The 24,765-nt window shown below is 40.0% G+C and overlaps 1 protein-coding gene across 1 annotated transcript in view; it reads right to left on the reverse strand.

The window, feature by feature from the left end:
- Positions 1–379: 379 nt before the first annotated feature.
- mettl15 (methyltransferase 15, mitochondrial 12S rRNA N4-cytidine) overlaps positions 380–24,765 on the reverse strand; it is a 39,548-nt gene continuing 15,162 nt past the window's right edge. Inside the window, exons 4-7 of the mRNA XM_086181566.1 lie at positions 13,586–13,722; positions 7,575–7,766; positions 5,624–5,802; positions 380–2,140 (exon numbers count right to left, since the gene is read on the reverse strand). Of these exons, the coding sequence (XP_086037692.1) occupies positions 1,689–2,140; positions 5,624–5,802; positions 7,575–7,766; positions 13,586–13,722 (960 nt within the window). The 3' untranslated portion in view covers positions 380–1,688. The remainder of the gene's footprint in view (positions 2,141–5,623; positions 5,803–7,574; positions 7,767–13,585; positions 13,723–24,765) is intronic.

The raw sequence follows: 24,765 nt of genomic DNA on the forward strand, positions 1-24,765 counted from the left end.
CTAAAACAGAGGACAAAGTTGTCCTGATGAAGCAGTAAAAATAAGTCAAAGTCAAATAGTAAATATCAGAACACCTCATCAGCTTTGAGTGGAAGGACCAAGAGTGAAGAACCGCTCTGTACCACTCCTGACATCATAGTTCTGATCCTACAGTTGAGGTCTCACCTCAGCGAATCAAAGGACTTTCACTTACGACGTCAGAGGTGATTCTCTTTCTTTGCAGCAGTGAAATTAAATGAAATACATTAGAACAGTATTTAGATATGCAAGTAAACAAGTCCTCTATTATTTTTACTCTTCAGGCATGGAACAATTGTGCAGGATCAAGTGCGTTCCAAAAGTGAAGACTGAGAGTTGTAAGTTGTCTGCACCCAAATACAAACAGGTGCTGAGGTCGCCACGTTGGTTTATTTGAATTTGACAGTTTATTTGTACATTTTGGTCACCATTCAAACTTAAAGCCTTTTCAAAGCATCATATTAGCTCACCTAGTTAGCATGTATGCTAGTCTGTTTGATAGCAGGATTCAACAAAAACTTCTGAACAAAGCTGGTGTAGGAGCGGGTCCAACTAAAGCAGGGAATCCTGGATTTTTTTCATCTCTTTTAAAAACCAGTTGGTTTATTTGCAGGATGTCTTTCAAACTAATGGATGGATTTCAAGGAAATGTGGTGTAAATATAGGTAATATTCCAAGGAACAGGTGCCTATATAACCTTTGGATTCAATCTGGATCAGATTACAGATCCTGGTCCTGAAGAGTGAGCTTGTGGTATTTTTGTCCTTGGCAAAGGTTTGTTGGCTCTAAAAATGTCTTCCAGTTACATCTGTAATTTTCCTGCTTTTATTAACCCAGAAAAGGCTTTTCTGTGTCTCCTGTTCAAGTTTAAGAAGTTTATAGATGTGGCCTAAAACCCAGAACTGAGTTGGCATCGCTGAACGTCCGACTCCCTCATCTTGGGTCAGCAGGTCTTGAGTTCAATGTGGTTGATACAAGCTTGAAGTGTTTTAAGGTTTTGTTCTGCAGCATCAAATACACGAGTACATACCAACAGAGTTGATTCAACAACAATCCAAAGTGACATCACTATTAGCGGTTAGGCTAATTAGCTATTATCCTTTTAAATCCATACATGCATAGTTAGGAATTTAATTCTTCATCTTAGCAAACAGTAAAGTAGCAAAAAATAATCTAATAACAAAAAGGAACACTTATTGTTGCTCTGAGTTTTACCAGCGTTCCTCGTTGAACGCCACTTAACATCAAGGTCTTTATTAAACCAAACCAAAGTTGCAAGCATACAGGACATCCCAGGTTTGTGCTAGCGCTTCGTCATTGTTACTGCCAGACTGAGAGGAAACCAACAGAAATCACCAGCACATGACAAAGACCCTTGCTCCTTCTCAACCACTCGCTCACACACACACACACACACACACACACACACACACACACAATTAATAACATTGCAGTGGGAAAAATAATTGATTTGAAGAAGTAATTGGGATGCATATAAAAATATTTAATAATTGATTTCTTGCTTTCAAAATCATAATTTCATCACATTGTGCAATGACTGGTGTGTACTGTAATAAAAACACACATAGGAGACACACCAGCATACCCAACAGTGTATTCAGTGTTAATACTCGTAGGACTTATTCTTGAAAAAAGTTTGTTTGCAAAGACTAAATATTTCTGGAGTGACAATCCTGCCTGAGTGCTGCCCTGAGTTTTGCGGAGCGTCCTCGAGGGTTGTTTTTTACATCATCTTTTTCTGGGAAGATCACTTTTCTTCGCAGAGGAACCCAATAAACAATACTTCTGTCTTGTTCTTCGTCCGCCAGCTTTTCTTTCAGTGTTCCCTTCTTCCTGGGGTTGAAGTGATTGTATTCCAGATTAGACAAATCATCTCCTCTAAGGAAACGTTTGACCAGCCTGTCTTCTAGTGAGTGAAAGGTGATAACGCAGAGACGTCCACCAGGTCTCAGAGCCGCCTGAGCAGCGCGCAGGCCTGCATGCAGCTCGTTCAACTCGTCATTCACAAAGATTCGCAGAGCCTGGAAGGTCTTAGTGGCGATGTTTGCAGATCGGTTGAGTCGGTCCTTCCGTTTGTAGACAACAGCAGCAGGAAACGCTCCTAGAGACAGACAAACAAATGCCTGGTGATCAGATCATGTCAAAAGATCTTGCAGAACGTAATCTTCAAAGAGCAGCAACATTTAATTAGCTTGCTAGTTCATAGTTATCAATATTATTATTATCATTATTATCAGTCAAGTCACAGACATCCCAATTGGTTCAATGACTGGAAGAGATGTGCTTCATTAGGAATATTCTGGATTCTGACTGTAAAACACCAAGCTGGTGTATAAGTGAGCTACATCAGCCTGCTATGGAGAGGAAGATGCAGGTGCCATGAGCTTTCCCTCGTTTCCTCCATCCATCTCGTGTCTTCTCTGCTTCCCTGTGTGTGGGCAGCATGGCTCAGGTGGTAGAGTGGTGGTCCCGCAATTAGAGAGACTACAGGTTTGATCCCCAGCTGCCCCGGACCCCTCGCTGAAGTGTCCTTGAGCAAGATACTCCAGCGCTAATTGCTCCTGATACCATCGCTGACTGTGTCTGAATGTGTTTTTGTTGCTGAAAAAGAATTTTGAGAGGTGGGTAGACGGGGGGAGTAACTGTCCTGAACTGAGCTGAATGTCTGTGGCACTTTCTGGAGAATCAGACTTAGCCTTGCTAATGTTTAGCATAAAGGAAACAGAACTACTGGGAGCTGACCATCATCACCATCATCATCCTCACTACCATGCTTCTTACCACATTTCTTTGATCTTACTGGGAAATACTGTATATTAGATTCCCCTGCTGGGGACAATGAGGACGTGTGTGTCTCAAACAACTGTTAGAAATCTCATGCAGGATTTTTGTGAGATATTTCAAACAAGCCCGACGATTTGGACAAAAAAAACAGATAAAAGAGTGCAGGTGGTCATCAGTGTTAAACTGAAACAGCCATCCATTAACAACGCCAGAGCCTGCTGTGCCACTTATCAGATACCACAGCTCCATTTCAATATGTGTCATGTGACCTCCATGACCCACAGGTGGTATAAATGTGAGACTAGAAAAGATGAAAAGCCTGGAATGCCCATTAGAGGGATTAAAAAAGATTCTGAATACTAAAATGAATCCAGTTGACTTTTTGCTTATTTGTTCATGCAAGAGAAGTCATCAATGTATGTGTGACAGAAACCAAAAACCTGGACTGACAGGACACAAAAAGCTGGATGTAAACATGGAGGAGAGAGGGAGCTGCAGATCCATCAGAGCCCCGATGGAGAGCAGATGGAGGGTGGTGATGGTGTCAAGATGGCTGACGTGTCACTAAAATACTGAGGTACATGCAGCCAAATGCCTCTTGTGATCTCTCAGTTCATGAAAGCCAAGTTAAATATCTCACGGAGTACAAAATAATTAAATCTACATGCTGCAATTAGAAAACATGTTCATTTTATGTGTCTGTGCACGCTGACGGCTGCACCCGGTCTCCACCTGCAGTAGCTGACATTTGTGTATAATAAAGGCTGATGTTTTCCTCTCGCACCAAAACCCTCCTCTTAATACCCCTGAAAAATGCCTTTCATAGGTAGAGAATTTACCAAGCTGAACTTTTCATATCTCCCCCAGTATGTGAGCGATCCTCCCTCAAACCGCACATGCAATAAGGAGAAAGACAAACATCATGGCGGACCTGCGTTCACACGTTTAATATCACGCATGGTGCAAATGTGCTTGTATCTTGGCAAAAGAAAAAAGAAAAAAGAAAAAATAAAGATGTACATAAGAGCTTAGGGCCATAAACTCCCGCACATTTGGGAAACACTGGTGTTAAATCAGGCTCAACCAAGCCACAGAGAAGACAAAGGAACAATTAGATACTTATATAGACCTTTAAGAGAAACGCTAATAAATAGGGAAGTGAGTGATGTGGCATTTCTCTCCTCCTGCACTAAACAGCCCAAGGTGTGACTCACACTGCAATCGATACAATGCCTGCACAGAAAGGACCAGCCCTGGTCTGGCCTCACCAAGCCATGCTCGCTCACTCGCCCTCGCTCTCTCTGTGATTCATCTTTCAAAGGTCCTAGAGGCAGATCCATAGAGAAAAGAAGTGATTAAAATGTGTAAATAAAAGAAAATCAGGTAGTTATGAGAGAACCACAACACTGTCAATCTACAGAACAAGACAATGCTCTTCCTGTATAACATATTTCTGTTATGGATCATCCGCATTTTCCATATCTGATGTTTGTAGCAGATGTTTAAAGCAGCTACTGGGACTTACGTAGCCCTCTCAGTTTAATACTGATGCCTCCATGTGACCTACATAGGCAAATGAGATCACTATTTACATGTAGATATGTCCTATATATAGTTAGAGCTTCTATGAGGCTGCATTCAGGTCTGTTTCCCTGAAACTCTGGAGTCTTACCTGTAAAATAGTGGCGCAGGACTTCTCACCTGCAACACCAGCACCACTGAGGGCAGCTCCTGCCTGCTGTGTCTTTGAAGGACGCGGCCCAACTGGTCATGATGAGACAATACGGATTTACAGCTGTAGCTTCAGCCCTTGTATTGTTCTGAGCCTGGCCCGTGCCACAAGACAGCAGTATTCAGCTATGATTATGAAGCTGTTTATAAAGCTTCTTTTGTTTTATTAATCTTACTCATGTGTACATTAGCCACAAAAAGGTATTGATATAATTTTCCAGTGTGTCATAAAAATAAAACACACTGCAGTTAAAACCAATTTTAATTCACTACGTGAGAAACTACTACACAGTGTAAAACAACCTCAAATATGGAAAGAAATAAAAGGAAATGGAATGAGGACGACTCCAGTATGTGTTCATTCTGTAGCATCTCTGAGCTGCTGTGCCTCTCCTCAACTCAGCCATCGCTAACAACCCCAATCAAACTTTCTTCAATCAATGAAATATTGAATATATAAATATTGGTGTTGAACTGCTTTGCTCTTCAGAAAAGTCCCAAAAGCTGCTCTTACTCACACCTGTCCTCCCAGACACTGACGCACATACTCACATCTGTGAGCAGTAACTATTGACAATCTAACTCTTTCAGCAGCTCCGATCTGGAGACACACGACAACAACCAAATAAATAAATAACTAACACAACAATCTTTGAACACAAACATTGTGCCCTGGCTTTCCGCGTGAGTCTGTGTGTGTTTGTGTGTGCGCGCAGACGTGGGTATCAGAGAGAGAGAGAGAGAGGAGGAAATGGCAAAAAAGATGGCAAAAAAACCCCAGCATTTTGAAAAGAGGCTTTACGAGAGTTTGTTTTCAAGGTATTGGCCACACTCTGTTCCAGTCACCTGCGCTTCTGCCTATGTCTCATTTTTGTCTGAAAGAGGAAAACCCTGAAACAAAACAATGGATGAATGGCACCCAAAACACAGGCTGGAGAAAGGACGACATAAGAGTACGCCTTATTTTCTGCAGCATTTATTGCTTGACTCATGTTGATCTTTTTTTCCTCATCTTGTCCTTTCAGCCTTGTGAATGCTATGGGAATTAATCAGGATAGGGTCTCGCTACCTGCCACCACGCCAGCCAGCTCCTGTGTCCTGGTGATGGGGCTGACACGTCGTGCTTCCACAATGGCTGAAGCTATTTTCCTGGCGTGTTTCTCTTCCCCATATGCAGTGAGGATAGATGCGAGAGCTTGTTGATCTAAGGTATTCACCACGTCAGCAGCGCAGGGCATGTCGGGGTACCTACGCACAGAGAGAAGCCCAATTAAAATGGCCGACGTCATGTCCACGCTGACAGCTGTGAATCCTGACATCTCTGAGCTACAGCTGGAAAGCTTTAGAGCTGACAGCTATGAATGGAATGATTGTAAGGGAATGAGAGGAGAAATGCAGCCAGCTTATGCAATCGCTTAAAATACAGGGTATTAGCTGGTCGCTTGGCATGACAATGCTGACACAGTAATGTGATAAAAATCAAACCCTACAAATATTGAAAATGTGAGAAATACTGATATTCATAATCAAGTTTAAAAAAAGACTAAAGCAAACATTTCTGTTACTAACTTTTGCTTTGGTTACATTTTTTGCAGCTACAAACCACATTTGTCAGTTCTTTCTGCTTTAATATGGCATAGTGACACTTTAAAAAAAAATCAAAGCAGGAATCCAACGCTGAGTACTGGAGAGAGACAGAACATGAACTGTGTTTATTAATGTCAAACATGCAAAAATTACATACACACAACCATCAGTTTATTCGACTCAGGGGGTGGTTCAGTTTCTTAGCTTAGCATCTCACATAAATCTTTCAAAACAGGCTTTTAAATTCCAAGTCTATTTTCTTCTGTTTTGCTACAGTAACTATTGAGATTGTGTTTCAAAGGTTAAAAAAACATGTTTAATAATCTGTTGATTCCTGCAAATTCTAATCTAAAACTGCGGATGTATCGATGCTTCAGCTGTGTATTGTATCGGCTGACATTAGTCTTGCTGACTACCAAGGACAAATCAGTGAGTACCATGGCATTCACAGGTGCAGCAGCTGATGTTACTGCGTTGATGTGAATGAAGGGTCGTTTATGTGTCGTGTTGAATTTGGGCTCAAAGATGGTGTGCTAAAGGTGGAGATATCAGGATCCAGGTGCTGGTACTGATTCCACTGCATAGTTTGTGCTGGACCATGAAAACAATGCAACATTAATAGTTGCGTGGTTTGATTATATTTCTATGGATTCAATTTAAATCTAATGCATTTTTGTGAGGGTTCAGTTTGGACACTCGGTGCTACGACTGTGTTATGGTCGATGCACAGTTTGGTATGGCTCTCGGTTTTCCTTTGTTGTTGTCAGTTCCTGTTTTATTCTGAAATGCCTTCACTTGCGTCTTGAATGCTGCTCTTGTCTGCTCTTTTGAGTCTTCTTTGGGGTGATGCATCTCCAGATAAAGGACTGAAAGACCTCAGGAATTCTTATGATGATTATTATAATTATTATTTATGAATAATGATCCAGCCCTTTTTATTTTCGGCACCACATGTATTAACCCTCACGCGTTGAGGTTCGTGTCTGCCCTGCAGATGATAATACTGTAAATGTTGTGATAACCACTGCTGGTCTGCAGCCTCACTGGTCTGGGATCTGGATCCTGGCTACACTGATGCTGACTCAACTCTCCCCTGCTGCTGCTGTCAGCACCAGGAACAAATGTTTAGGGCCTTCCTTGTTTTCTTTTCTCAGCTCTTGTTGCTGTGTTACTGTAAGAGTTGCAGTTGTATAACAGCGTCAATCTGCTGTACATCCTCCTCTGACACTAAGAGGGTAACTGTATCACAGGAGATTTCTTGTCATGTTCAAGTCAGCTGGACAAGTCTGATATTAGCTGAAGACTTGAACTAAAAGATCTTCCTTGTCGTCTTGTTAAGGGAGGAACATTTGTGAATGGGCACCTTCTCAATCGCTACAGTCAAAATGTTGAATGATATTTGTACACATGTATGTATGCAGCGACTCTCTCACCTTTCTCCATCCATTCTCATATCCAAGGGCCCATCCTTACTGAGGGAGAAGCCCCTCTCTGCCCGATCCATCTGCATGGACGAGCAGCCTGCATCCAACAGGACGGCATCAATGCTGCCTGGCTTAATGTTCATGTTTGCCAGCAGGACCTCAAGCTCACTGAATCGTCCAAGCAACGGCGTCACACGACCACTGCAGAGACACAGGAGCGCTGTCAGACCGTTACACATTTGCATCTGAGTCGAAACACCGGCTTTAGATGGATGGAACACAAAATATATGTATGTCAACTCATCACTGCAAACACTGAGCTGTTAGGTGGATTTGTATCAAAGTTCATCTGTTTATTATCTTTCATCATTTGATATGTGATAGTGCTATTGTAGCAGCCTTGAAATCAAGGAAGAAGCCAGTTCCAGATTTTTAAACGACACGAGGAACGCTTGTGTTGGTTTGGAAGCCGTGTCACAGAACATTCACACGCAATGGGAAAGTAACCACGATGGCCAAAGATGAAACATGCGTGCAGCATTGAGATTTAATGATACGCCAAGTCCTGCATTGATTTTTTTCCTGTGATTCCCTACCAATACAGCCTATCTGCATCGATGTAGCCATATTTTACACTTAAAGGCCGATTCATCTTGATGAATCAGTGAATCATCACACCCCTACACCTCAAATATACCACGTATCACCTGTACCACTACTGAGTTCACTGTTTCAGCTCACGGTGATCTGAGTTTTGTGACTAAAAATATAATCCAAATTACATTTTTCTTCTGCAATGAATAAAATCAGCTATGATTGGTTACTGCATCAGTTTTCAAAACCTTCCTCCCCACATTCCTGTATGTGAGCGATTAAGTTCCCAGTTTGACAAGTTGCTGTTTTCAGTGTTTTATGTTTACAACCGTGCAAACTCAAAAGAGTAAACCGACAGGACCAGGCAGGTCTGGGTTAACGTCTTGTCATCTCATTCAACCGTATCACCAACAGGTTCTTGTGTAGCTCTTAGTCAATATTTCAGAGAAAGAATCAGCTATTTCTTGGGAGCCATGTAATCGTCTTGAGTAGCCAAGAAGATCCTTCCAGTAGCTGATAGAGCAAAGCCTCGTGTACTCAGTCACTTCTACATGCACGAGTGGCCAGATCCTTCAGCCATGTTCATGCATTTTTCATATGACCTTTTAACATTGTGTGGACAAAGATGATGGCAAAAGAGAGCAACAGGAGAGAGCATCTTTATATTAGCGGGAAAAGGTTTTATGCAGCCTTTTCAACTCATGTGGTCCCTTTATAACACAGCAGCTCTGTAATAATGCAGTAACTATTTAGATAAACACAACAAAATACCTAGTGTCAATTTAAAACTTGTTTTTAAGTCAGGACAACTGTACCTTTGTCCCCGGACTCAATACAATATGTAGTCTACGTGAAATGTTTTTTTTTTGTTGTTTTTTAATCAGTTAAAAATGATGATGTCATACGTGGGGATGAACCAATCAGACTGTGTCAGCCTGGGTAGCGATACGGATACCTGGGCTTTTGGTATCAGACGATACACAGTACCTATCTGATACCAATGTTTAATTCATGAGCTGCATGCCTCACTGCGTGGAAGAGACGGGATCATTATTTTATGTGTGAGTTTATGTGTGAGTAAGTATTGCTGTCCCAACTTTGTAACAGAAAATGTTAGAAATATATTATAAATTAGCATTCATAGTAGCGCTGCAAATTCATTTTAAGTTTCAGGAAAAAGACAATAATAACTTGTGATTAATCCAAACTAGTTACAAGATTAAACCACAGGTATTTAGTTGTATTTTTGGGGGCTGATAAAACAAGACCACAATTTTTTTTAGAGGTCACCCATTAATTATAGACGGCCAGCGAGCATCCTCTGCTTTGGTTTACTATGGTCTGAGTATTTTCTTAATGTCTTTTATTGAGATGAAGGAGAGTTTCCTTGGAAGTTCACAAACTGTCTTCTAACTGGCTTTTTAGAATAGTTAACTGAATTTTTAAATTCTGGACCCGTTAAATGTGAGACCATTAGTCACTCCTGAACTAAGCAGCTGGTTCTTCAACTTGCCAGATGTTAAATTTTCTTCACTTCTTTGTCTGCGGTGTGGTTGCAGGCAAGCAGCTCACAGAGGGTTTGTCATCATTTTGGTTGAAAACAGCTGCCAGGCAGAAAAAGAGGAACAGTAGCTATGAAAATTGAAAGAATAGAGTTTACCTGTAAACTATAATATTCTAAAATAATAGAGTTGTAATTAAAAAAAAAGAAAAGAAAAGACATTCAAACATCAACAGTAACATTTTCTGTGAAACCTTATTTCAGTTGTGCATAACATTAGTTAGAAAAAAAGAATTTGAAATTATGAGATACTGGAATTTTAAAAACAGACACATGGTCTGAACTACTTTTTGTAACTTTGACCAACAAACCTAAAAGTTAAATGTGACTTGAATAATCATGTCTGAGTTTGTGAGAGAGGACGAGGAGGATTGCTTCTATACAAATCAAGATAATTTAATTTGATGACTTAAAAAAAAAAAAAAAAGAAGCCATATGCTAACAATTCTCACCCACTGCCATTTATTATGCTAAGCTAACTGGCGGCCAGACGGCGTCAGGTCCCTACTGCGTGTACAGAGGAGAGAAAGGTGTCTATCTTCTCGTCTGGCCCTTGGACGGATGGACAACAAGTACATTTCTCCAAAAGTCAATGTGTTCTTTTAATGTCCATCGATGGAAAAGGTGATAATGAGTAGATGGATACAACAACAACGCTCCAGATGAGATCTGAGACAGCTGTACAATACAATACTTATAACTGCACTGCAATGCAAAGATTTTTGGAATATTTTACACAAATGACTTTTGATTTTTAGAGAATGGAAAGTAAAAATTTGCCCACACAGGTGATGAACACACCTTCCTCTAAAACAGGAACTTCTTCTACATCATGTTTTTGTAAGCCTGTGAAGGATTTAAAAATATGCAAAACAGTTACATAACATATCTAAATTATTAACTTCTTTATGTGGCTTAGACACAGAGTTGGAGATATAAATGCCTTATGTAAGGTCTTATATTATTAAAGAGGACAAGTTTCAGCGGTGTATGTGCTGAGGTCCAAGTGTGGGCACATAATTGCTTAAGAAATCTGAACTATTTATAGATGTAACATCCAACAACATTGACATCATGCTAAATTTTCTTTTTCTTGCACCTAAGCGGATCAGCTGAACACAGAAAATCATTTTCCTTGGAACTCACACAAAAAAAAAAAACATCAAAAACCTTTCATTAAATACCGCTTGTAAAATACCATTTAAAAATATTACGCGCCACTGCTGATGGCGCTGGTGCGAGTCAATGGGGAACACACGTACACACAAAAAAATACACGTTTGCCGTGTGCTGGTTCAAGTGAGGGAAATGAAGAAGATATTTCTCTTGACAATAAAAAAAAAACATGAAACTATCAATTTACTGCTGTTTAAAAATAAATTATTTTGTGAAGCGCAAAGATTAACAACATTTTTTTTCACACCAATCCCTGGATTGGATATTTGTTGTTTCTTTTTGGTCTGGAATACGCGTACACTCAGTGAGGACATCAGGAACCTTCGCAGCAGCCTTAGTTCTCTCTCAAAATGATGCTGCTCTTTACAAATCAAGCCTGAAATGCTCCCTTGTGTTGACCTGCTCAGTTCCTTTACCTGCGTCACTGAAGCCTAAGACGAGATGCTGATTGATTGCTTTCAGCAGGGGACCAGTGATGGAAATATCTACAGTCCAGTGAGGAAAACAGGGGAGGCTACAAACGTAGACCGTACGAAGACAGGGCCTAAATGTTTAGTGTTTAAAATTTTAATTCATGCTACCTCAGTTCTCCTATAAACTGTTCTTTAAACTCTTTTGGATGGATGTTACTACTCAGTCACTCGCAGTTTCAATACATGGATACCTGTGAGCAACGTGCTATAACATTCGTGGCACTTTAATCTTCCTGTATGTCTTCTTAACATGTCACCATAATGATGTGACAGCATCTCATCTGGACTGTTAAGTAATTCCACAGTAAGTCTTATATTATTTTTTGCTTGACATTTTTTTGAATGTAGTTTTTTGTGTTTTTACTTTTAACAGTTTGTTTTGTTTTGAAAATAAGTCATACTGTTTCTGTTTCTTTGTACTACTGGCTTCCAGACAAATTTCACCGCTTTCTCTCTTCTTGCCTACATATTTGCCTGCACTCTCTCTTTAAGTTATGGAATTCTTTGTTTAGACATTTTCCACCTGGATCCTCCAGTTTTTGTTTTTTTGGAACCTTCTTGCTGTGAGGCGACAGTGCTAACCACTGCACCACCGTGCAGCCTTGAATGAAATGTAAAACAGGAAATGTATAGCACATATCCACTGGGAAACAAAGGTACATCAAAAGTTGCTTTTCCTGCTCTGTGGACTTCAAGAGAAGCCACATAGATCTGTTCTTAATGCCCACGAGCACGTCTGGGAACAATGGCGAACGCTTTGTGGACGAGGACACAATTCATTGGACTACAGCGGCATTGACAGTTGTGGGTGATATTCCCTTTCAAACTTCCTATACCAAGGTTTTATGCTTTCTCACAGATGCCTGAAAAGGCATTTGATGTCAATCCAGTCCATAGTGTGCTGAAATATGGTGTGACAACTTATTAGTTTATGAGTGACGCCACATGCAGACATATAAATCTGCTGTTAGCCTTCGCTGGCTTTTTAATACTACTTGGTGCTTGTTTTCAAATTTATAACATTTATTGTGGGCAAACCCACTGCAGGGCTCCAAGCGTCATAGCAACAACAAGAATGGTGAAAAGCAGTCAGAGGTGAAAGAATGGCAGAACTCTACAAGCACAAGACAAATCCTATTCAAGACGAGTCTGACTACAACTCATGGAGCTGGGGGTTACTTTCACAAGCAAGCAGCGATGCGATTAATTAAGCATTTGGAAATTAAATGATCCTTTTTGTGCTGTTCCATTCATGCTAGCACTCAACAGTTTGCACTGAGGTTATACTTTCATGAAGACATGGGAGTACAGAGAAAAGAAAATCTTCCAACCCTAATGTGCCAATGCACTGCGTAGGCTGCCAGGGTCTTTTACCCCAGCTTCCAATAATATTGGTTAATTGCAAGATTTCTCTGGCTTCTCTCAACTTGCATCACGAGTAGGCTTGAAAGAGTTTACAGCAGGGGTGTATTGCTGTTGACAGAATACAATGTTCAGAAGCTCTTTCTCTCTCTCTCTCTCTCTTAATTGTCATTCCCTGCTCACAGGCACATTTCTCTAACAGACTCCCTTGAGAGAGGTTTCCCCAGAATCTACGTAAAAGGATTCCTTCCCACGCCATGGTCTTAGGAACATCTCATTTTCATCCTCCCTCGCCTTACTCATGCACACACACTCCCTCTCACCCTGGCATTGTGTCCTCGTGTCTCCCTGTTCTCTCACTCTGGGTTTTTTTTCTATTCACTTTTAACTTCTCTGGGCTTCTCTCTACTTCCGCCCCCCTAATATCTTATAGATCCTCCGTGGGAGGCAGCATCTCCCTCACACTGCGGCTGTGGGCCCTTACTCTGACAAATGACATGCCAGGCCCACCAGCTTTGCGTGGGGGGAGAAAAGCTTTAGGAAGGAAGAATGGATTTGATTGGATGGCTAAAGTCAGGGGCTGTATCTTGGCGAACAGTATTTGACTGGGCTCAGGAAAGTAGTGAGAAATACAGCGACAACAGCGATACTATATCACACCTACAGTATGTTTTTAAAGATAATGACCACAAACCTAATACGGCTCAAAATGCTCAAAACTGTCAATTGTGACAATAAAAAATTATGGTAAAACATTAAACATGATATTGTATAAACATTTGTCTAGACAGCTTGTAATATAAGCTTTGGCTTATGTTTTTGGTTTAGTTGATCTTTTTCAATAAATCACTTACGGGTGTGCCTTGGCTAACTGCTGAGCCAGAGAAATTGCTGTGGGATCTCGGTCTAAAGTCAGGACCGTAACCTCAGGAACTTGTTGCAGTATTGCTTTGGTATGACCACCACCTCCAAATGTCATGTCCAGGACCACCTACATGCGAGAAAGAAAGCAAACAACAAATTATTCTCAGCAGGATTCCATATACACAATTAATCATCATCATCTTTCATAACAATGTTAATTCTTCATTTAAGTGATGAATTCACAACGCTGCAGTGACAGATTAGAGTGTATTTCTGATAAATCAGGCCACACATACTGAAGGGATAAACTTGGAGGCCTCCTCCAATAACACAAACACAAAGAATAAAGAGGGATGTTGATCTCAGCTGACAAAGAAATGTGAAATGGTCTTCAAAAATTTATAACACATCTGAAATAAAAAAAGAAGATTAAACCGTTTTTAATAAATTCTTCTCATTTAGTTTTTTGTTTTGTTGTGTCTTTTGTTTTTGACAGGCTGTTACAAAAAAACATATTGATGAAACACTTTATTTGGGAAAATAATCCCACAGACTGTGTTAAAGGTATACTTTACCAAAAAGTACTGTTTGTCTTTCATATACAAACAGTATCTTGAGTTAAAAAAGATGTTTTATTCGCTGCTGCATCACTTCTCTGTCACTCTAGAACGCAGAGAGAGACAGGCACGTACATTAAGCTTGAAGCTAATAGTAGCCCTGGAGATCAGGTACAAACAGTAAAACTGTCTAAAAACATCATTACAAACTCTCAAGCTCATCATCCAGTATAATCCACGTCTCCTTTATCCAGTTGTATGCTCGGTAATCCACAAACACTTTGATTTGAGCTGAAAACAAACTGTAACACCCTGGCATGGATGACACCAGATGATGCACTTTAGAATTCATTAGTGGATGTTTTTGGGAAGTTTGCAAATTTTTAGCAGTCAGTTGCCATTAGTTTTTTAGCTAAATATAGGTGTCTGGCCCTTCCTGCATTCTGGAGTTGTGAAGAATTGATCCAGGAGGGAAAAAAAAAAACATCTGCAGGAGCTCCAGACACCTAATTTTTAAGTAATTGAAAGGCAAAAAATGTTTTGGGTGTAGTCTCAACTTCAAGAGTGAACACAGCCAGCATGAAGTCACTTATTTGTTTGTGGCTTTGACCCTTGAATTTGGTAGGTAGGCCAACTTGTTTTTGTTTGTGTAAAATGGGATGGGAACGATGGGGGGGTGGGGCCTGTGCTGAATCGGCTACAGGCATGATATTAGCTTAGTGATCACAAGGTAGCCATGCTAAAAAGAAAATATATATATATATATATATATATATATATATTTTTTTTTTTTTTTTTTTTTAAATGAACCATGATGAACAAAATGAACATAACCTGTATTGAGGAAGTTGGGCCATTTTCTCAGATTTCTGAAGTCACTAGTTCTGATAAGAATGAACAAATGTTTGGTGGTTTGACAAAGGTCAACATGGCTTCATTTTTCAGAACCAGCAGCTACGTGACAGGGCCGATATTTATTTAATCATACTTTACATAAGCCGTCAGTGTTAATAACAGTATTTTCCTTGCTTTATGTTGAGGACTCACAAGAATGCCCCGTGGTCCAAATTAATCATCATTTACTGAAATTTCATGTTGGCAGAATTTAATGTGGTTCTAACAGTAAATAGATGGGTCTAATAATGAGTTCCACAAACCAGTAATATCACGGACCTTCATTGCATCACATTATTTCCGATCAATATTTAAAATCCGTTGGAAGCTACACTGATCAATATTTTTATATGAACAATAGAATCAAACCACTATGCTATGCAAGAGGGGTTGCTTTTAACAAAACCCACAGAAATTTTCCCTCAGCTGCAGCTCCTCTCGCCTCTTTGTATCATTTCAAGATTCTCAATGTCACTACTTGGTTCACTCTGCCGGCACTCATCCGACTTCAATCTTGTCACAGCAGGCAAAACAAATGGAGGAACATGTTACACACCACATGAAAACACACATCTGGTCACTCGTTGATCTGGCAGTGAAATATAATACACATTTTTTTCAATTTGTAAAATTACAAGCAGCTGTGCAGCGGTTATCCATTACCACAAAAGAAATGTAGGGAGTGATTGATTTATCGCCTGCTGAGATGAACCAGACAGATCCAGAGACATCTCTTCTGCTGATTAATATACTTACTAGTCACAAGAGTCAGAGTTCAGTAGAACAATAAGCTGGAGGAACCTGGTACTGTAATTACGCTACATACCCAGCACCGACCACAGCATCAGAGTTGGTGACTAGCAAGTAGAATACAGTGGAGCATTTGGTATTAAGGATCTCTTTTTCACATAGAGGAAATAAAACCCAGAAGTATGTCTGAAGATTGTAATTATTGTGTAATAAAATGCTCCTTTGACATTGACACTCTGAGGATTGAGGATTAAACTGACTGAACGTCGTTAATAGAATGATTGGGAGAAAGTGGATGTCATATTTCTTCCTTCTGCAGTATCCCAATACGTCAGTGGTCGCATTTCTGCAAACTTTCATACTCCTGGTGGTATTTCTAGGCTTTTCGATGCACGATAACAAATTCTAACAAGCTAGGTGTCTGGAATACTCAAGGGGCCTCAAAGATTTTTGGTTTTAGCAAAACTGGAGTACAGTAGCAAATAGGATGAGACCTTGTATGGAAGAAATGCTATATCACATACTACTTGGAAAGGTAAACAATTTTCTATCATTTTTTTTTTCTAATCATATTCAATACAGACCATCAGTGGTGGATGTTAACTATAATAGTCAAAGCACCCGGCCAGTCACGTCAGAAACTTTTGTAAAAGCTGTGACTGCAGCTGAGCCTTGAAAATTATACCGCTTGGTGACATGGTTGCGTGGGCACAACATTTAAATGAAATTTAAATGGAATGCAGCCCGACAGATGCTGGGCCCTTTCTCAGGTGGGTGCAAAGCATCACAAAGTACAGCACAGTTGACACAACTGTCATTTTGTAAACTGGAACCTGTTTAACCAGCAAATGCCCGTCTCAGGCAGAGGTGCGGCTAGATAAAATGTTGGCGCATTTGTATCGTCATACAACACAAAAAGTTTGTGCTATTTGGCCCCCCCAAAAAACCAAACCCTGGATATTTCTTCTGCTATTTAAAGGGCGCAATGTTCAGACAGTAAGCTGCGCAAACACAGGCTGATGCATGACACACAAACACTCTGCAGCATAACTTCATTAATTATTTAAATCTCCAACAGGATCAGCGTGTGGGGAGCTTTCCAGGTGATTTCTTTATTGTGTTTGGTACCATTTGTTACTTTAACGATTTACCTGAAAGGTTAGAGAGGCTGCTTTCAGTCACTGTTAACTTGTCCATATGCACATTCATGACTCCGCATGCGGTAAATATCATATTTAACCAGCTAAATTTATGAACTTGACAAGACCGAGTAAACAGACAACTGAGAAACAAGCTGAATAAAAGAGTTTCTGAAACTTGTCGATATGCCACCTGAACGTTTCGCCAAGTTGTAGTTCAGCTGGTTCATAAGGAGAATGAGAGATTGTTACATTTGTGCTACTCCCAAAAACACACTTCTGATTAATTTTGAGAAAAATGACGACTCTTTTGCACCATGAGCCACCAGTAATATTCATCATTTGACTGGCTTGAACAGATTCGACTCACCTCCCAGGCACATGGGCACCATCAGGACAGAGAAGCTGAAATCTTGTTTTGATTATGAAATTTATGCCTTCAACGAAAAAGCCAAGTGGGTACTTTGACACCCAAATTAAAGACAGATTATTAGAAATGTACTTTAATATAGAATGATTTTCCCTTTTGTGCATGACAGTGTTGCAGTTATTTATTAGTATAATGAGGAGGAAGGGTGAGAGCAAGATTTGATCGATGAACCTTTCAAATACCTGTCAACCATTCTGCACGATCTTTGCATCGATCGAGGTAGCTCTTATCCCAATTGTGTCCATGAAGAAACAAGACTGGTGAAGCAGAAAATGTCTCTTTCCTTACATATTTCCTGACTGCCTCTGCTGCAAAGAAATCTCAGCCCTGCACTGACTCAACAGTCCGAGACTGTTTGAATAAATTGTCTGGATTTTTTTGCTTTACTTTTTATTTTTCACATTTCTCCTCTGTAATATAATGTCACCCAACAATAGGGAACAGATGTAAAATGACACAAAAGGAAATGCCAGCTATTCCCCACAAAAACATTAAACATGTCGATCGATAGTGACGTTGAAGGTGGGTTGTGTGCGTGCATGTGTGAGGAAAGAAGTGATCAATGGCGGTTCCCTCTTCTTTCCAGCGCACAGCAGCAGATGGGGAGGGGGTGTGGGCTAGTGGGATGAGTCACACGCATAATGAACTTGCCTGTTGTGCTATTCAATACAAAAAAAGGAAAAGGAAAACACAAACAGCAAAGTAGGCTGGCTTTTATCAAAACAGTCGACATAAGCGACCAGGAGACAAACTGGTCCTCTACTGGACTGTCCAGCACATGTCACAACAATCTTTTTTCAACTTGAATAAGCTGTGGCCAAAAGAACAAAGGTAATATCTGTTTATTTCAATGGTGTGAGTGATTAAAAAAAAAAAAAAAAAAGACAACTGATAATCATATACGGGGTTGGTGGTGATATAAATACTGTATGATTATTCACATTTGAGTCACTGCTGCATTGAATGAAGACAATAATCACTAATTTACCTTGTTCATTCATTCACTCACACATGCACAAAATGAACTAAACTTAAAATTAAAGTCACTCAGCCAAACTCGATATATTAAATGTTTTAAAGGCCATTTATAAGGTGAAGTTAATATCTAGTTCCTTTATCCAGATGCTACATTAAAGTCCAACATGAAAAACTTCCCTCTTGTTCAAAAGCCAGTTACTTCTACCAGCAGATGGACAGAACAACCCCTGAAAAGATTTGGTGATAATGGGTTTGGCATTTGTGATGATGATTGACACTTTACTTGGGAGTGAGTCATTCACATTGATATCTCATACAGAGGGAGTGTCAGCGAAGCTCTCACCTAGTCCAGGTCCTCCCAGACAGAGCTTAAGACTGGAATTAAGCCTGAACACTGGATGGCTTATTTTGCTCCCTAAATACGAGGATGATATTTGATATAAAAGTCATTACTGTAATTTATGTCTTGTTCTCTATCTAGGGTGTGTAATATCTGCCTTTCCCAGCAGAGGGAATAGGAGAGTTAGGAGTTGTCCGAGTGGTGCAGTCCGACAGTGAGGCTGCAAGGTGCTATAATGCAGGACACCTCAGCAGTCACCCCGCAGCATTCTTAATGAGAGCTTTTCCTTCTCAAATCTAAAAGGTTAACATATTGTAGATTCTTTTGTTGTGTCACATTTACATATGAATGATAGTACTTACATAAAAAAAAAATTAAGCATGCATCATGTGAAAAAATATAATTTTTTGTTGGCTTTTTTTTTTCAATAATGAGGTTTTGCAAAGAGTCCATGCTACAGACAAAAAAATGATCCTTTACATGGTATCCAAATGGAAAAAGAGGGCCTCATCTCAAGTCCTCTTCTGGTTGAATTCATTAGGAAAAGGGGAAGAGGAACCTGAGAGAAGGCTGAGTACTCACCTAAATCCTACTTGTGACTCCCCAGCCCAGGTCAGTTACAGTGGGGGATCTAAAATGTCATTCAGGGGAGTTTTTACAGATCTGGTTACACTAACACACAGACCATTAGGGAGACAGATACACAGGTACAGGATCGCTTTTCTTGTCGCGTCCGTTGCCATGGCAAGAGCGGAGCTAACCGGTTTGCATTTCTTTCTCTGTCATACAAAGTTCAAGGCAAGATGCAGGCATGAGAATTGGGGGCAGGTTAGTGGCATGAGAGCCTGGTCTGGAGAGAGGTTGTGATTATGGAAGTGTTGGGGGGTCTAAAAAAAAAAAACACCCCTTGAACACTGGACTATAGCCATAACAATGCTGCTCACACCATCTCATTGAGTAAAACACTCACTGTATGCATAACTTCATATTTGCTGAGATTTTAAATTTACTTAGACTTATATTTGTCATCTATCTCTAGGTTACTACAATGAAAGCAACAGAGGATGTTTGTACTGGTCTTGCAGGTAGAAGGAAGTGCAGAGTGGGGTAGGGGGGAGGGGGGGGGGCACACCAAAACAGATGGCCACTGAGAGCAGACGAACTCAAAAGGCATGAAAGCTTCCTGCAATTAGTCTGTCAAGATTATGTTGACGGTGACCAGCAACGTCTGAGATGGATGCAAGCAGCTTTCGCCTCACCTACCCGATGAACTAAAAGAAAACTAAACATTCCGCCCGTGTGCCAGCGTGAGTAAAAGAGAGTAATACAGGAACAAAAAAAGGAGAAGAAAAAAAATGTTGACAAAACTTCTTTGCCAGAGGGCTACTTCCAGTTAACTCTGTATGTTGAGGTAATCTCCCTTTTGTCAATGGAATGTTGTAGAGTTGCAACAAATACTTTAATTCCTCATCTATTCAGCGCTGTTTGCACTCTTTAGGCACAAGTTTAAATAAAAGTTTCTGCAGAGGTATTTGAGCTGGGTAAGACAAGACAAGACCACACATGTAGAAAAAACAAACAGTGTTTGCTTCCCAAAACACCCATCTGAAATCGGTCGTTAATATCTGAGAGGAAAAAAAAAAAGTGAGAATGAGCAAATCCTGTCAGAGGGACTCGGTCACCAGAGAGGACAGCTGGCCTTTTTTGGTCTCTGTCAGTGCTTATCTCGGAGATGTGGCATGAGAAAGCACATTATTGATACTTGTGTAGTATACTGAGCAAAACCCTGGGATATTAATACATACTGTTTTAAAATAAATCAGCATAGCATGTGAGTGTCAACTAAACTACAAACTACGCGGCAGGGAGGATACTTCCCTCCCAAAGGATGAAGAGGGTGTTGAAAGAGATGAATGCTTCAGACAGACGACTGGTTTGTTCATGTTTAATGTAAAAAAAAAAGACAAGATAAATCCTCTTATTTTGTGGGGAAAAATGTAGGGATCAGGGTTTGACCATTTCTACACAAATAAATTTTGCATTCTAAAACTTTGATCCACATAAAAAGTTTCATGGCAAGACTTTGCATGCTAGTCTGCAATGTTACTATGTTAAGAGTGCTAAGAAAATAGGGATTAGTCATGAGAGTAAAATAGAATTGAACTTTGATTTACTTACATAATGGCTTTGAGATGTTGTTTGGTGGAAGGGTTTTTATTTGTTTATGTACTTGATTATAAGTCATGATTAAGCATATGAGCCTATTGTTGCATCTGGGAATCTACAAATTCTCTCCCCAGACAATAAGAAAGTGTCAGCTGCTATTAATGGGGATGAGAGGAGCTGGTTTGATTAGATGCTATTAAAGCCACTCTTAATACACCTACTAATAATATATTTATCCTGATAATAATATTCTATCTAGCAGCCATTCTTTTGGATCGCACCATCCTGCTTCACTTACACGCACAGTAGAGTTTTCTGAATTCTAAGCTGATTAAATTAAAAACATAATTATTATTCCAAGTGTAAGCTATTGTACTGTTGGCTGCAGAGTCATGCTTCTGGTTTAGCTGTAAGTATTAATCTGAAGTATACTGTTGTAGGACTACTACGATGCTCCACACATACGTACTACATAAATCCTACGATGCTCCACACATCCGTACAACATAAATCCTACTGATATGTTCACATATTTTTCTGAGTAGTTAATGCTTTCAATTGAACTCAACCAGTCATGCTCAAAGGAGGCCAGACCCAAAGAGGTGTCCCTCATTAGCTTATCTTGTCAAACTGAAAAATATTTAAGCTCAGAATATGACATCACTATTAAAACCAACAAATGCTTTCTGCCAAAAATCATTCAAGTGATCAAATCTCACTATTTTTTCTCTCATTCAAACTAAATCCAGCCAACAAGGAGCAAATGCAAGTTAGGCTTCCTCCTGCATAGAAGAGATGAGTGATGAGCCAGAGAGGCACATGTATCATGTACTGCACAACCATATCCAAGTCAAGTTTATACACTGAAACAAATGGGACTATGTCAGCCATGGACATTGCAAATAAATATCACAATGGAATGGAACTTCTTTAGTTGATTCTTAGTGTCTTCACTCCCTGATAAATACCTTTCTGGACCTGTCACCAGTGTCTGTTGGTCTACAGTGTGTTTCAGGTCCAGCCCAATATCATCAATATTATCACAGTCCACGTTCCCTCTTGTATCCACTTATTTTACACATGAAATGTTTTGAGGTGTAATGTTGTGACTAAACCAGTACAGCTTATAGACCGCACATATCACATTTCCCTGAATACCATAAGTTTTAGATTAGATGAGCTGCAACGCCACAAAGTAACATGAAAAATGTCAACAGCTAGAAACGTTTAACGGATCTGAGGGGTGAAAAACACACCCTGTGCAGATGTGATAGGGAACAAATACAGTAGCAACACAATGACATGGAGCCAGAGGTAAAGAATGCAGACATCGCCACTGTTACTTCTACATCAACACACCTCCGGAGCTGGAGCCTATCCCAGCTGACACTGGGTGAGACGCGGGGTTCACTCTGAATGGGTTGCCTGTCACCGCCACGCCGCCACCTCCAAGACTGCCTCGTGTTCTATTTCCTTTTCCACATCATGTGAAATGCATTCGCTGCATATTAAAATCACAAAACTATTCACAGTATTTCTTGTGATGGATCCAGTTAAAACTATGAGACTGACTTCTGACTTCATTATAGCATGATTTTCCAACAGGGTGTCAATAATAAACTGTCTGGATGGGATTTATTTCATCAAAGTCACACAGTGTCGTCTCTCCTCCACCAGGTTTCATAAAAACTGGCCAAATATTTGGGCTCACTTTATTCTCTAGTTGTTTTAGTTTTACAGTGGGGGGGCAGGCTAATATGACTTTATCTTATTTATCTGATGAATCAGGTTGACCGAATATGGTTGAACAATGGTTGCAGACAATCACAAGATCAGACTGGAGTCTAGAATTTCATCTCCTTTGGATCACTTTAACATTTCAGAGGAAAATGTGGCCTGAAGTCCAAGTAGCTGATCCTGTGACTGCTTTCAAATCATTGCTCCTTCTTTATTTACTTTTGATCTGTTTTTTTTTTTAGTAAAGAAAAAATATGGGGATTTCTGAATGACAAAAGTAACTGGTTGTCAGTTATGTGTCCGGCAACAACAACAAGAAAAAGTTGACAATGATCATTTGAGGAGGTATAGTGGCATCAAAAGGACTGCTTGATGATTGCAAAATTAATTTTTAAACAGAATACAGACAACATCCATTTCTGACTTGACGACAGTGCAAGAACAGTATTAGTCTACATGAGGATCAGCCAAGTAGTAGAAGAGGGCTACTCGAGGGGAGGAACTTTTTCCTTTATTTTTTCCAAGTTTGGTTTATTTGTGCTTTTCCCCCCAACCAAAACTGTCTGGTAAAGGTATGGTTTCAAAATGATGATGATGATGTCTCAAAAGGACTGCTTCCAGGAACAACACAGCTGAGGCTGACTAATAAAATGAACCCTTTACAATTTCTTGACTGCTCTTTAATGTCTCTCTGCACTCTCGACCTATAAAACAACAATTAAAAAAAAGAAATCGATGTTCCCAACATTCCAAAGTAGCAGTGCATCTTCTCGTCTACGTTCTATTACTGTGATCTCAAGCACATCGCTGCATGAGATGTGAATAAAACCTGCTTGTCTGATGATGCATCACGATGCTTCTTTTAATATTGGAATTAAATCCAATCCTCACTCAACTCCCCTCGTTTCAAACACTTGTATTTTTTCCTTCTTGCTCTCATATCGTCGTCACAACTTTCAAACAATCCATAGCAGGTTTGTCTTTCTTAAATGGATGGCCTGATTTGTTATCTACATGTTCTCTCTCTCTCTCTCAAAAAAAAACCCCAAACAATTTACTGCAAAGCGGGAAAGCCTAGTACCTGTCCTCCTTTACATGGTGCTCAAAGCCCATGTCAAGCATCCACCCACGTCAAGGAGTCCTGACACTGGCTCTTACACTGTGGTGGTGGTGGTGCTGAGGAGATCCCTGGAAGAACAGGCATACAGTAGCAGGCATTTGCTTCTACTCTGAAACTATGAGCCAATAACTCAATATTTACTGTGCGTGGGCAATCCGAGGCAACAATTAGTCTTTCTGCCATTTTATAGGCTGCTTGCCTTCTGAAAAAGTAATATGAAAGACCAAACTATTTTTTATTATGCATGAGGCCTTTTTCTGGGAAGATTAGGACAACTCAATATACTCGGAGTAGCACCTCTTGTTCATGCCTGTGTTTCAGCTCAACTGATAACCACTGCACGATCTACTGGGTAGCAGATCTTTAAGGACTGTAAGACAATCATATCTTCAAGCCTCAATCTTTATGAATGAAATCTTATTCACCTTACATCTTAAGAACATTTACAAGAAAGGTGACAGGTGACAGCAAAATACTTAATTTGAAAGCAATGAGTGACACTTGGGAAAGAAATGATTGGACACTGAAAGAAATGGAAAGGGAGGAACCTCTACTGTGAGTGTATGAGTCATCACTCCCACCTACCCCCCCAGCCAAACTGTCTGTTTTTGTCTTGCAGGTTCAAGATTTACTGAGCTCCACTTGTCTGCTGGAAAGATGAATTGTTGCATTAAATTAAATACAGACGCAAATGTTTGTGATAAACATCATGAGCGACAGGTCAATCTGCTGTTCAAAATTTGACTTGAGAATATATTAGAAGCATTCTCTGCTGAGGACAACACAAAAAAAAGAGCAGTCATAAAACTATTCACCCCCAAATTTAATGGTCTCTTCCTTGGCCCACGCTGCATCCCCCACCAAGTTTGGTGACAAATTGGCTGGGTAGTTTAACATAATCGAACAGAAAAAAGGGCACTTGGACAGCATAAATCTCAACCAAGGCCAATATAATAAAATTCCATTTATTGCTTCACATTTTTGTTGATTGGATCTGTCCCAGAATTGAATGGGTTCTTCCTGAGCCCGGGCTACAATCCTCCACCAAGTTTTTCATGA

Source organism: Aulostomus chinensis, chromosome 2 (genome assembly GCF_037954235.1).
Source record: "Aulostomus chinensis isolate RoL2024-O1b breed Wild chromosome 2, RoL_Achi_v1.0, whole genome shotgun sequence".
Classification (NCBI taxonomy): domain Eukaryota; kingdom Metazoa; phylum Chordata; class Actinopteri; order Syngnathiformes; family Aulostomidae; genus Aulostomus; species Aulostomus chinensis.